The sequence below is a fragment of the Ictidomys tridecemlineatus genome, chromosome 3 (genome assembly GCF_052094955.1).
Source record: "Ictidomys tridecemlineatus isolate mIctTri1 chromosome 3, mIctTri1.hap1, whole genome shotgun sequence".
Classification (NCBI taxonomy): domain Eukaryota; kingdom Metazoa; phylum Chordata; class Mammalia; order Rodentia; family Sciuridae; genus Ictidomys; species Ictidomys tridecemlineatus.
This window is the reverse complement of record NC_135479.1, coordinates 43,708,406-43,722,347: the sequence shown is the minus strand read 5'-3', so window position 1 is coordinate 43,722,347 and position 13,942 is coordinate 43,708,406. Positions and strand designations below refer to the sequence as shown.

The following is a 13,942-nucleotide window of genomic DNA, read 5'->3' as shown; positions in this document are numbered from 1 at the left end:
TTTTGATAATTTTTTAGCAAAGTTTAGACATTTTAATAGAGTTTTAAAATAAGAGATCTTTGAGATCCAACTAATCCATCCCCCTCATTTTGGAGATATGGAGTCTAAACTAGAGAAGTTAAATGACTTATGAATCTTATGGAAAGTAGAGCCAGCGCTGACCCCCTTCTCCCCCCAACAACTAAAAATTTCTCCTATTGTGCTACTAGAAATTACTCAACTAGAGTTACATCATATGACTTCTTCTGACCTAAGATAAAGAAGTGATACTTCAGAACATGTAAAGGATATCAACTCCCTTCAAGCATCCCACAAGGCATAAAGTGGTTAGGGTGTTTCTTAGGCAAAACCTCTGAGCTACACATGTTCACTCTCCTTCCACAGAACTGTATCTTTTATTTCCCTATAGTCACATTGTTTTCTTTGTCCACATGTCCACTTATTATACCTTCTATTGATCCATTCATCTTTGCCCTTTTTTAATATGCTACATTAAAGGAATGGGAATAAAGGGAATAGAATATTCAACTTCATTTCAGGAAGTAATCCTGTAATAATAAATGCTAACATACATTCACAGGAAAAAAATAAACAGTATAAAGAACTGTGCTCTTGGGCTAGGGTTATGTAGCTCAGAGGTGGAGTGCTTGCCTAGCACATGTGAAGCACTGGGTTCAGATCCTCAGCACCATATAAAAAATAAATAAATAAGGTGAAAAAATTTTTCTTTCAAACCCCAAATAGCTCTAACAAGAACAAGATACTTTAGCACCTCTTCTGACTAAAATTTAACTTCTCAAAAACATGGAATTTTATCTTGGATCCATGGCCCATATGTAAAAATTCAAAAAAAAAATTCAAACAAAAAAAATCAGCATCAACTCCTATTCACTACTTTCAAATGGCTAATTTTCTTCCCTCTCTCTCTCTCTCTCTCTCTCTCTCTCTCTCTCTCTCTCTCTCTCTCTCTCGTATCAGGGATTGAACCTAGAGGCATTTAACCACTAGGTCACATCCCCAGGCCTTTTTAATATTTTATTTAGAGAGAGGGTCTCACTGAGTTGCTTAGGGCCTTGTTAAGTTGATGAGACTGGCTTTGAACTCACGATCCTCCTCCCTCAGCCTCCTGAGCCTCTGGGATTACAGGCATGTGTCAACACACCCAGCTCAAGCGGCTAATTTTCTAAAGTTTAAAAAAAGTGGGGTCATAAAAAGACTTAATATTAGCCAGGCAACTTGGGAGGCTGAGGCAGGAGGATTACAAGTTCAAGACCAGCCTCAGCAACATAGCAAGGCCCTAAGCAATTTAGTGAGATCCTGTCTCTAAAAACTACAAAAAAAGGGCTGAGGATGTGGCTTAGAGGTTAAGTACCCTTGGGTTCAATCCCTGGTACAAAAAAAGAAAAGTATAGGTAAATGGACCAACTCGGTCAAATGAGTGAAGAAGCTGCAGGGGGATACTGATTCCAAGTTACCACATATCAGCTGGTCATAAGAATTGTATAGATTGCTATATGGCAGTGTCCCTGACTCTGCTGAATAGCAAACAGTTAGGATGTAGTATGTGCATGTACTTGCTTTGAATAGAATTTTATTTCTTTTTGAAAGAAAACAGAGTTCACTACTGCTGACAGCAATTTTTTTTAGCTGCTTACTTGTGCTACATTTCCCAAATGATGTTATTTTCATGAAAATGTTGATTTCATTGTCATATGACACAGAATGAAAAGCCAAATCAATTCTTCTATTAGTTTTAAGAACAAAGCCTGTTTTCCAGTGGAGAACATAAACAGTGGATAACATTCCAAAACTATTTTGCTTGCCTAGTATTCTTTCTAGGACTGAAGAGCCTACATAAGTCTTGTTGAAAGTTAAAACTTCTATACAATATAATAAGAGCGCACCATTCTGCTAAGAAGGGACTCATGCTAAGCTCCATGAGTCCTGAGGAAGAGAATTCCATTTTTTCAATATTTATGCAGAATACAAGAAAAGAGGACACAGAGTTTAAGTTAGATATAGAGAATTTCTCTCCACTGAAGATGATTGTGAATTGTAATATGGAGTCTGTTAAAAAAAGAGTCTATAAAGATTTTTATCCATTCACCAAATACTTATTGGACAGAGTGCTAAGCAAGTGATTTAAGGGGTGATTAAGATGATTAAGATATGATTTTCATAAGCATAGGAGCTTCATCATGTGCTTAAAAATTAAAGGTATGTCCCATGAGCCTAATATGTAGCAAATGTACCTAGTATAGGCACAAGTTAAACAATATCTCCTTTCAAGGTGTTCTGCCCTCAGCAAAGATAGAAATTAACATCCTATGTAAACCCTTATAGCAGTAATTATGGGTACACATAGGTGGGGGATCCAAAACACTTCTCAGTGGAGGGAATACATAACAGGAGCCTTGAGAATGAGCCTTAGAAGAGGTGATATTAGTATTTTTTTTTACTTAACCAACCTTGATATAAGAGCAAAAAATAAAAATCCTCAATACAAAATAAATAAATAAAAGGAGCCAGACACAAAAGGATAAATATTGTATGGTTTAATTTACATGAAAAATTCAGAACAGATAAATCTACAGAGAGAGAACAGATGGTTGGTTCCCTAACATTGAAGGGAAGGGAGAATGGGAAGGAATTGCTTAACAGGTATGGTGTTTCATTTGGGGTCCTGGAGGTGTTTTGGAACAGATTTTTCAATTGTGAATGTACTAATTGACACTGGAATTGTTCACTTTAAAATAGTTCATCAAGAATTCATGACAATTTTAAAAAATTGGTATCAAAATTTATAAAAAGGAAATCTTACTTTTTCCTATATCTTTCAAAATTCTAAATTGTTAAGTTGGCAGTGAAGGGGATCAAAATATAGCACTCAAAATATATTACTCTGGCTCATTATTTTGAGTTGAAGACAATTGGGAAACAGCAGATATAGGAAGGGCTTTGTGCTCTCCTCATTTCTGCCTAGGTGCCTGGTATAAATTTCTGGTGAGAAAGCTACCTTCTGGGTACAAGGAAAAAGAAAACATTCTTACCATTAGAGACAACAAGCAAAGCCAAGACAAGTGTACACAAACAAATCTTACTAAAACAAGCCCTATCTTCCATAAGTTTACCCATGTATTTCCCAGTAAGTTTCCTACAATTTACTGCCCCCAGAAGCCCAAATATCTTTCCTTTGACTAGACACTTTTCACAACATATCACATAATTGCTAAAGTCTAACTGCTATTTCTTTTGGAGCTTTACTTTTTTCCTATGAGGCCTCCCCCATCCCCTATGCCACAATAAAAATATTAACATCAAACAAAATTCATATGCTTTCCTCCTGTTAAACTGTTAATTACCTGTTAATCACAAATTTCAGCTGACAAACCTAAGAGAGTAGAGAAGGGTTTTACCTCTACGAAAGAAAGAAAGAAAGAAAGAGAGAGAGAGAGAGAGAGAGAGAGAGAGAGAGAGAGAGAGAGAAGAAAGAAAGAAAGAGAGAAAGAGAGAAAGAGAGAAAGAGAGAAAGAAAGAAAGAAAGAAAGAAAGAGAGAGAGAGAGAGAGAGAGAAAGAAAGAAAGAAAGAAAGAAAGAAAGAAAGAAAGAAGAAAGAAAGAGAGAAAGAGAAAGAAAGAAAGAAAAGAAATCAAGAAATCAAAAAAAATATATTTTGTTCTTTTTAATTTCTGTGCTAAGATTTTAGAATCATCTAAGAATTCTTAAGGTGAGAAAACAAAATATGTCATGGAAAGAAAAACATCCACATGATTGAATATGCCTATGTCTCAACTATATGCAAGGACTTGATAGGATATCTGTAAATATATCCTGAAATATAACTATTATTGAATTTTTGGATTTAGCTAACATGACAAATGAATTATTCTGAAAATATTTTTAAAAATTCAAAATGAAAAATATTTTCTATCAAACATAGCATAAGATATTCAAAACATCAAAAATTTATTTTGCAAGCCAGGATGTAACTTTACAACTCCAATACAACTATCTTAGAACAGCCCATGATTACTAACTGTAGAATTATTTTTTCTTCTGTAATCTTTGAAAGCAATTTTTAGAGAATCTCAATTTACTTCCTAAATCTAAATATTCATAAATATGTACTATTATTCTAAAAAGAAGGTTACTATATTATTTAACTATAATATTTAACCATCACTTACTATCTGGTTTAGAACATTTTCATGACTCCAAAAAGAAACTCCAGAACCCATTAGCAGTCACTCCCCTTCTCCTTCTCACTCCAACCCAAGGCGACTTTCTGACTTGATGGATTTGCCTGTTCTAAACATTTCAAATCTAAACATCCATAAAAATGTACTATTATTCTAAAAGAAAGTTACTCTATATGCTACCAAATCTCAGTTGCAATGCTTCTTTTGGAACAGTCCAACAAATGTTCACACCAAGTTTCTTCCCTGTTGTCCGCAGGGCTATGTTTTCACTCTTTCTTTTTTTAAAAAATAGCTTTATTGATATAATTTACATACCATATGACTCACCCATTTAAAGGTTTTTAGAGTACTCACAGGGTTATACACCCATCACTTACTGTCTGGTTTAGAACATTTTCATGACTCCAAAAAGAAACCCCAGTCACTCCCATTCTTCTTCTCACTCCAACCCAAGGCGACTACTTTCTGTCTTGATGGATCTGCCTGTTCTAAACATTTCAAATAAATGTGATCATATTATATGTGACTGGCTTCTGTCACCATAATGTTTTTCATGGTTCATCTGTGGCTCAAAATGGAGGTAAAACCACCACCCGACTCTGACTCCAACTCTGGCCCTTGCTGCCACCATGGGGGGCAGTCAGGATCCAAAGGAAGCAGAGCAATTGAGGAAGCTGTTTATTGGTGGTCTGAGCTTTGAAACAACAGATGATAGTTTAAGAGAACATTTTGAGAAATGGGGCACACTCACAGATTGTGTGATAATGAGAGACCCCCAAACAAAATGTTTCAGGGCTTTGATTTTGTGACTTACTCTCGTGTTAAAGAGGTAGAAGCGGCAATGTGCGCTCAGCCACACAAGGTTGACAAGTGTGTAGTGGAACCAAAGAGAGCTGTTTCTACAGAGGATTCTATAAAGCCTGGTGCCCATCTAACAGTGAAGAAACTTTCTGTTGGTGGTATTGAAGAAGATACGAAGAATATAATTTGAGAGATTACTTTGAAAAGTACGGCAAGATTGAAACCATAGAAGTTATGGAAAACAGGCAAAATGGGAAAAAGGGAGGATTTGCTTTTGTAAGTTTTGATAATTATGTTTCAGTTGACAAAATTGTTGTTCAGAAATACTACACTATTTATAAGCATAATTGTGAAGTGCAAAGGGCCCTTTCTAAACAGGAGATACAGTTTTCTGGGTCACAAAGAGGTTATGAAGGTGGACCTGGCAACTTTATGGGTCGTGGAGGAAACTTTGGAGGTGGTGGAGGTAACTTTAGCAGTGGTGGAAACTTTTGGTGGAAGAGGGGCTATGGTGGTCGAGGTAGTAGCAGCAGAGTTAGTTACAGAGGAAGTGATGGTGGATAAAATGGATTTGGAGGTGATGGTGGCAACTAGGGTGATGGTCCTGGTTATAGTAGTAGAGGAGGCTATGGTAGTGGTGGACCAGAATATGGAAACCAGGGTGGTGGATATGGCAGTGGAGGAAGAAGATATAATGGTTACAACAAAGGAGGAAATTTTGGTGGTGGGAACTATAATGATTTTGGAAATTACAGTGTACAACAGCAATCAAATTAGGAACCCATGAGGGGGGGCAGTTTTGGTGGGAAAAGTTCTGGCAGTCCCTAAGGTAGTGGTTATGGATCTGGTGGTGGAAGTGGTGGATATGGTCAAAGAAGGTTTTAAAAACAGCAGAAAAGGCCTACATTTTTTAGAAGCAGAGAGAGCAAGGAGTTGTCAGGAACAGCAAGTCATCCCAAATGCATTAGAGGAACTGTAAAAATCTGCCACAAAGGAATGATGATCCATAGTCAGAAAAGTTACTGCAGCTTAAATAGGAAACCTTTCTTATTCAGTACTTTCATAGCCACAGTTTGCAAAAAGTGCAGCTATTGATTAATGCAATGTAGTTTCAAATAGATGTACATTTCTGAGGTTCTTCATCTGTTGTAGCTTTGTCTTTTTCTTTTTCTTTTCATTACATCGGTATATTGCCCTGTAAGTTGTGGTAGGTGGTACCAGTAATAAAAATTAAGGAATTTTAAACTTTTCAATATTTATGTTGTTCAGTTTTTCTACATTTTAGGTCAGAAACTTTAACAAATTGCAGTTTTCAAAATGTTTCCTTGTGAGTTAACAGTAAAGAAGATTACTGTTAATTACTATTTTGTTAAAGTTTAAATGTAAAGAAACATCAGCTGACTTGCAATATAAGAGGAACCTATTCTCCCATTTCCAAACCATGACATGAATGGGCACTGGTTGATTCATGGAGAGAATAGACATTTGTTTGTTTGAAATGGGTTTAGATAAATAGGATTGGGTATTTAAATTAGCATATTTGTAAACTTAATAGCACTAAGATTACCTTCAAATGAAAAATCTCAATATTCCTATTTAGTTTTTGTTCATTTTCTTTCACAATGGAATCATGATTTTAGTGTGATAGATTTGCTGAGCTCTGCTGTATTTAGAACATCTCTGTTCTACATTTATCTTGGTCACATTTAAACTGCTGCTATAGTTTTTGGGTGTAAAGAATGTCTGCTGCCCTCTATTTAAATTCTGCAAAAGGGTAGTGGATGTTTTCCCCCCTCCCACCTTAAAAACCATTGTTAAATTTTTAAGATATGGGTCCATTAAGCCTACTACATTGGAGCCAATTAGTGGGTACTTGCTTTTGTTTTATTTTTAAAGGACATGAGGCCCACACATCTTGACTTGTTTTCCTTGATTTAATTTTTCCCCCTGATAAAGCTTTCATAGCAAGAGAATAAAAATCATGCTACTGAACCCTAACTGGCTGGCACGCTTTCATGGTTTTACCCAATACATTTTGCTGAATAAACCAAGGATAGTTTAGGTACAATTGTACAAAATAACTTGATGCAGCAGAAATATAGCACCGTTGCTTAGTACAAGCTTCTTACTTCCCAAAGACCTGAATTCCAAATTTAGATAGCTTGAGTTCTTATTTAAATTCCCAAAGAATACACTGTTATTCCTGTGTATACTTCAGCCTAAGTTATGTTGGTGTGAATTATCGATTTGTTTGGAAGACCATGGTTGAGAAGAGTTATAGATAACAAGGTTATATATACAAAATGTTTTACTGTTTTGCACCAGCTAGTGCTTAAAATTTCATTCACACCCTAAAAAAAAGAAAGAAAAAGTTTCATCTATGTTGTTGCATGCATCAGTACTTGATTTCTTTTCATGCCAAATTATAATCCTTTGTGACTATATCACATTTTATCCATTTCTCAGTTAATGGTTGTTTGGGTTGTTTCTACTTTTTAGTTATTATAAATAATGCTCAATGAACATTAATGTGCAAGTTTGTGTACATGTTTTTAGTTCTCTTAGGTATTGGTACCTTTGTCCTTATTCACAAAATTGTAGCTGAACTTTATGATAATTTTCAATGTTGGCCTCTCATTCTATTCAACTGATCTATTCCGACTGAATGATGTGGAGGTATATAAGCTTGGACCCTCCTACATGAGAATGAGGTCACTATGCTATAGTTAATGATATATACATACATACATTATCTATCTATCTATATCTATATCTATATCTATATACACATACACACACATAAACACACACACACACACACACACACACACACACATATATATATGTAGCAAGTGAAAGATAAAAGAATGTCAAAATGTAAGCTTACATTGAAGAGTTTATGAAATTCTAGAAAGAAAATAAGACTAAACATTTGGATCTATTAGTGTTCGATGTTTATGAACGACAAAGCGTGTTATCAAGTTTCAAGTGTGAGAAATAAATATAAAACATCTGAAGAACTGCTAGAGGAAGAGGATGGGGGAGGATGATGACAAGAGAGTAGGGGTGAAGAGGAGGGAAGATGGAAAGAGGAAGAAGAAAACAGAGAGATGAGGAGAGAAGAGAAAGGAAAAGAGAAATGTGGAAGAGTAAAGGGTTGTAGAGGGAAAAGGAAGAAGAAGGGGAGGAAGGAGAAAAATAAGGCAGGGAAAAAGTCAGGAAATTGGCCTAAAAAGTAATGAGAAAATATCGTTATTGCTATCTGCCATGGAATCAGTAACAGAATATTCATTTTAAGAAATCCTAAGACTATAAACAGATAAAATTTCACCATGGTTTTCAAATGCTCTCAAGAAGAACTAATTAATGGACTATAAAGTTTCCATACCTCCATGCAGGTTTGCAGACAGGACAAATGGATAGGACTTCATCCAACTCATGACAGCAATAGTTTCTGGTTGGGTAGGATCTGTGATCTGAACAAATTGGTCCGGGAAATTTCGGTTCAGGTCAAAGTTGTTGCTGTTGTTTCTGCCAATTCCACTTCCTGAATCTCCTGTGGGATAAAAGAATAAAATTTAAGTCATGATACTTACATTTTAATCCAACCCATACTGCTTCAGCTATCTTAATTCAAAGGTAACTATGAACACACCAGGTATCATTATTATCAATCCCACTGTGTTTAAAATATAGATTTTTTTTTAAGTATACAGCATAAAAAAGATATCTCTTCCAGATGTTTTGAACAGAATAGTAAAACTACCATCCTTTCATTTCTGCCCTTTGGTGATACTTTGAAAGAAAAAAAAAATCCAATTACACAAATTATGTTAAAAGCATTGCTCAACTGTCAATAATCCACACATAATGACATGATCACAATGTTGAGGGAGTATTACTGTTCAGAAGAGGACTCTATTGTACTTTTAATACAGCTCACTAAGACATTGTAAAGAAACAGATCAAATGAAAACTTTGATAAGCTTACATTAAAATAATACAAATTTAAAGTTAGTACACAGTTGGAAATTTAATGTGATGAAGAAAAAGGTTCAATTTACACTTAACAGCGCATATTCCATTTTAATAGGAAATGAGAACTCTGTCATTAAGATGAGAAAAAAAAAATACATGTGAATGGCAAAGAGTTGCACCTTTCAGAAAGCGGGTAGAGGGCATGTGGGAGGAATCTGTGATGCTGATAAAGAATGAGTTCCTTAGGGAGTTAATCTGAATAATATGTAAGGATTAACCCAGCCTATTTTTTCAAGACAGCGTCTAAGTAATAACAACCAGCTTATTCTCCCAGTGGACAGATCAGCGCTAATAGTCATGTGCCTGCATATTCATAGTGTGGAGCCAATTCTACTCACAAGTATCACTTCCTAGAAGTAATTGTAGGAGAGTAAAATATCCAAATCCAAATAGATTTATAGGGCATATTTCAAGTTAGTTATTCAGAGAAACTGCATAGAAGCTCTGAAAACTGTCCTTTTAAAAAAAAGAAATTTACATCTATCTACATTAGTAAACAGCAAATGCATGCAACAGCTTTTCTGATAACCCCAAGATTAGAGATATGACACTTGGCCCAGAGATGACCAGAGGTGGCTTTTACATGGGAGAATTTATCTGTGTAACAAACAACCTTCTCTGTGTAAATTCTCCCCTCAACTTTCCATTGCCTGCAGTCACTTCCATTCCAAGAAGGCCTGTTGTATAGCTATATATAAGCTTCAACAGCCTAGCCTGCATTTGAATCTCAAATGCCATTGTCAGTTTATAATAGACTAAAATTATCAAACCTTCAGAGAGAAAAGAGAAAATATGAAACTTCCCTACAGAATCATGGGCTAGGAAAAGATAGATTCTCACTCTACTACTGTTCTGCCTAAGACAGTGTCTGTAAACCTCTCCAAGACCTTACCATACTGCCCCCAGGAAAGGTGCACCTGCCTAGAGGAAGGAAAGGTGGGCTCCACAAATGAGAAGTCAATAATTTAGCAGATTTAGAATATGTGTAAGGAGCCCAACACCGAGGCACATACCTGTAATCCCAGCAACTCAGGAGGCTGATGCTAGAGGATTGCAAGTCCAAGGCCAGACTCTACAAATTAGCAAGGCTCTTAGAAAATTAGCAAGACCCTGTCTCATAGTGAAATATAAAAAAAGGCTGGGAATGTAGCTTAGTGGTAAGCCCCTGGATTCAATCCCCAGTACCCCAAAATAATAAAAAAAATATGCCTAAGAAACAGAACTGGGTCAATAACAGAGCTTCAAGTATATCTGGTTTGATTTTTCACTTAAAAATAAAGTTATTAATTCAATAATAAGAACTACTGTTTAAAATACAACAATTTGATCTTGTACTATTTTTAACACATAAGAACCATTGCCAAAATGAAATAAAAATATTATTAAACATAAATTTGATCACATAATGAACAGCCTGGCCCATCTTACAAGAATATAAGAGCTAAAGGAACTGGGGTTGTGGCTCAGTGTAGAGCGCTTGCCTGGCATGTGTGAGGCCCTAGGTTCCATCCTTAGCACTACATATAAATAAAGAAATAAAGTAAAAAATCCACTGGCAAATAAAAAAATATAATAAAAAAAGAATATAAGAGGTAAAATCACTTACAAGAATAAAAACAGGCAGAAATTACAAGGAAATAAGTTCAAATTCTCTTCTATTTCAAAGTAATCATGCCATGTGATAACCTAAAGATTACCATTAATATTCAGTTATTTTTTACCTTCCTGAGATTTCTCATACCCATCAGGGTTCATGGATGGCATAAGGTGAATTCTAGTGCTTCGAACTAAATCTGTTACTTCAGGGTCTGTTCCAAAGTTCTTACAAAGGTATTCGATGAGGTTCAATAGCAGTTCTCTTCCAACTACTTCATTTCCATGCATGTTTCCAATGTACTTAAATTCTGGTTCACCTGAAAACAAAGCAATTTTATGGAAGATTTTTTTTTTCCTTTTCAGTTATCACAGACTTTCTATTTTATGCCCAATATGTATAAAAATCCTGAGCCAAATCAGGTGTGGTGGTGTGAGCTTGTAATCCCAGCAACTCAGAAGGCTGAGGCTATTTAGTGAGACCCTGCCTCAAAAAAAAATAAATAAACAAATTTAACAGGTATTTTTGGCAAAAGAAAAATCTTTACATCTTACAAAACATCTTCCTTACTAACATGTATGTCTGAGCAGATTTAAATCATATGAGGTTCATACACACACACATGTGCATATAAAAAATACTATTAGAAAAAGAAATTAAATCTCTGTACATATTAAATCCAGTGTCTAGTATAGACTATCAAATGGATTTTCTTCTTTTCTGGCAAAATACTGGCTATACGTTTTTCTTTTTTGATTATGTTTTTTAATTCCAAAAGGCTTTGTGCATGCCAAGCACACACTTGCTCACTGAGTTATAATCCAACTGCCCTCCCCCCACCAGTAGTACAAATTTGGTTAATGTTTGTAATAGTGTTCTAAGACAGGCTAAGGGAGGACCATGTGGCAGTCATTTTCAGAGTCCCCAGTTTCTTCTACTTTTTTGTATCTAGTCAGTCTTGAAGCAATGCTTTTTACACACATGATCTTCTTTTCAAACTTATAAAATTCTTTTTCCTCTCTATCTTACCATTATGCTTCACGCTGTTAAATGACCTTTCTGGTCAAAGCATGACAACATAAACCAAAAGCTTTGAGAGGCACTGAAATTATGTTTAAAGACCATACCAGTTACCTGGTTCATGGACACCTGGGTTATCGGATATCTCCATCACATAGAGTTCTCTTGACTCTACTGATTTTCCTAATGAATACAGACGAGTAATATTAGGATATTCATTGGCAAATCTTCTCAAGAAGATTTCCATATCAGGGAAATGGTGGTGGTGAAAGTCTTTGGGCTGAATTGGTTCGTGAGAAGATGATGTTCCACGAGGAACATTAAGTAGAGCAACAGAACTAGCAGTTGCTATAGTCTCAGTCGTGTCAGGAATTAATGAAACAACAGCAGTTGGCCGAAGGGCAAAATCCACCTCTGTAGCTGGTCCTTCTTTCACTATTATGTCATTAATTGTCAACGGCATATATCTGAAAAAAATATTTGAAAAAGGAGATGGCTTGGGGTTAAGACACACGATACTTTAACAATCTAAAAACAGTACTTCTGACTACTCTTGCACTTAGAGGTCTATCAAAACTCAAAAGTAAATACAGATAAATGTGCAAATTTAAGGGCTTTAGCATGTTATCTCATAGAGAATCTTAGATTAATAGAGAATCTTAGATTAAGACTTTAAAGAATTATTTTTCTTATCAACCTTTTCAGGTACTATACACTCAACTGCTTACCAAAAAAAAAAAAAAATCACATTCAAGGGAAAGAATATGCTTATTACTTCATTGTAACTCTTGCTACACTCCTCAAAGGCATCAATTATCTAATTTTTTGCCATGCTTTATCAAACTGACATCCTGACCTCTTTTCCTAAGTAGTAAATTTCAAAATTAAATGAAAAGTTATCAATTAAATCCTTATGAAAGTGAGTTTTCAGAAAGGTGTCCAAGGGAGGTGGGATACCACTCCTCTGATATATTAGAAAGCTAATGACATTCTTCAAATGTCATTTTCAGAGTCCCCAGTTTCTTCTACCTTTTTTTTTTCATCTAGTCAGTCTTGAGGCAATGCTTTACACACATGATCTTCTTTTCAAACTTATAAAATTCTTTTTCCTCCCTATCTTACCATTATGCTTCACGCTGTTAAGACTATGTGACATAACACTCCATGATAGTATTCTTATATAAAAGGAGAAAAATGAGACAATAAGGAAAAATAAAATCCAGATACAGTGAGTAACATGTATAAGACTAGTTTTCTGTCTTTGGTATAAATTAGAGGCTTGACATTTTAATTAAGAGTCTAGTTTAAATTCTTACCCAGGTGAAACTACTGTAAGATTATAAGTTCCAGGAACAAGTAATCTGTGGAAATCACCAAATCTGCCTGTTGTGATATTATGATTAATACCAGCCACTGAGATGGTTGCATTCTCTAACTCAGCTCCTGTTACCGAATCTGTAACAAATCCTTTTATTCCAATGTGGACCTAAAAAATAAGAACCAAAGTTCATAGTCAATTTGGAAGGCAAGAGAATATAATACCTCTTTTCCTGATGTCGGAATTTCTAAAAGTCAGGATTACTCTTTTTATCTTTCCAAAATATTTTTCAATACGTTTGAAATAAAATACAGATGAAAGTATTAAATCCCAAAGTCATAAATGTCTGGACTCCACTAAGCACTAAGGTTCGTTTGAAGTTCCCTCTCTTCAAAGTCAGGCTTCTAATTTTCTCAACAAAGTATAATTTCTGGTATATCCAATAGTTGTATTAGCTTGTCTTCTTTTTTTTTTTTTGTGGTGGTGCTGGGGATTGAACCCATGGCATGTAATGTAAGCACTCTACCAACTGAGCTATATCCCTAGTCTAGTATTTAAATTGATCTAATATCCATGATTCATACAGTGGTAAAGGCTCTCCAGCAAATATGAACACATGACATTGTAATAACCTGTATAATTGTATAAATTTATGGAGTTTTTGGAAGGGCTTTTTGGTGCTTGGGATCAAACTCAAGGCTACAAAGCATGCCAAGCACTCACTTGCTCACTGAGTTATTATCCAACTGCCCTTCCCCTACCAGTAGTACAAATTTGGTTAATCTAGTTTGAAATAGTGTTCTAAGACAGGCTAAGGGAGCACCATGTGGCAGAGAACTAGGAGTGGGGGACAGAACTACAATGTGTTGTATGAGATTATGATCTAATAATCTCTAAAAATTATCTCCAATCCTAATAAAACAGATACAATAAATGATACCCAATAAAGATTGGCATTCATATGTAACCAAA

At 35.3% G+C, this 13,942-nt stretch overlaps 1 protein-coding gene and 1 pseudogene across 1 annotated transcript in view; one reads left to right on the top strand and one right to left on the bottom strand.

Annotated features, from left to right (window-relative positions):
* The window catches only part of Cpd (carboxypeptidase D), a 90,124-nt gene that overhangs the window by 43,581 nt on the left and 32,601 nt on the right, over positions 1 to 13,942 (bottom strand). Inside the window, exons 4-7 of the mRNA XM_005327869.4 lie at positions 12,969 to 13,138; positions 11,767 to 12,119; positions 10,760 to 10,951; positions 8,389 to 8,556 (exon numbers count right to left, since the gene is read on the bottom strand). Of these exons, the coding sequence (XP_005327926.2) occupies positions 8,389 to 8,556; positions 10,760 to 10,951; positions 11,767 to 12,119; positions 12,969 to 13,138 (883 nt within the window). The remainder of the gene's footprint in view (positions 1 to 8,388; positions 8,557 to 10,759; positions 10,952 to 11,766; positions 12,120 to 12,968; positions 13,139 to 13,942) is intronic.
* On the top strand, positions 4,678 to 5,885 carry LOC101974288 (heterogeneous nuclear ribonucleoprotein A3 pseudogene; annotated as a pseudogene).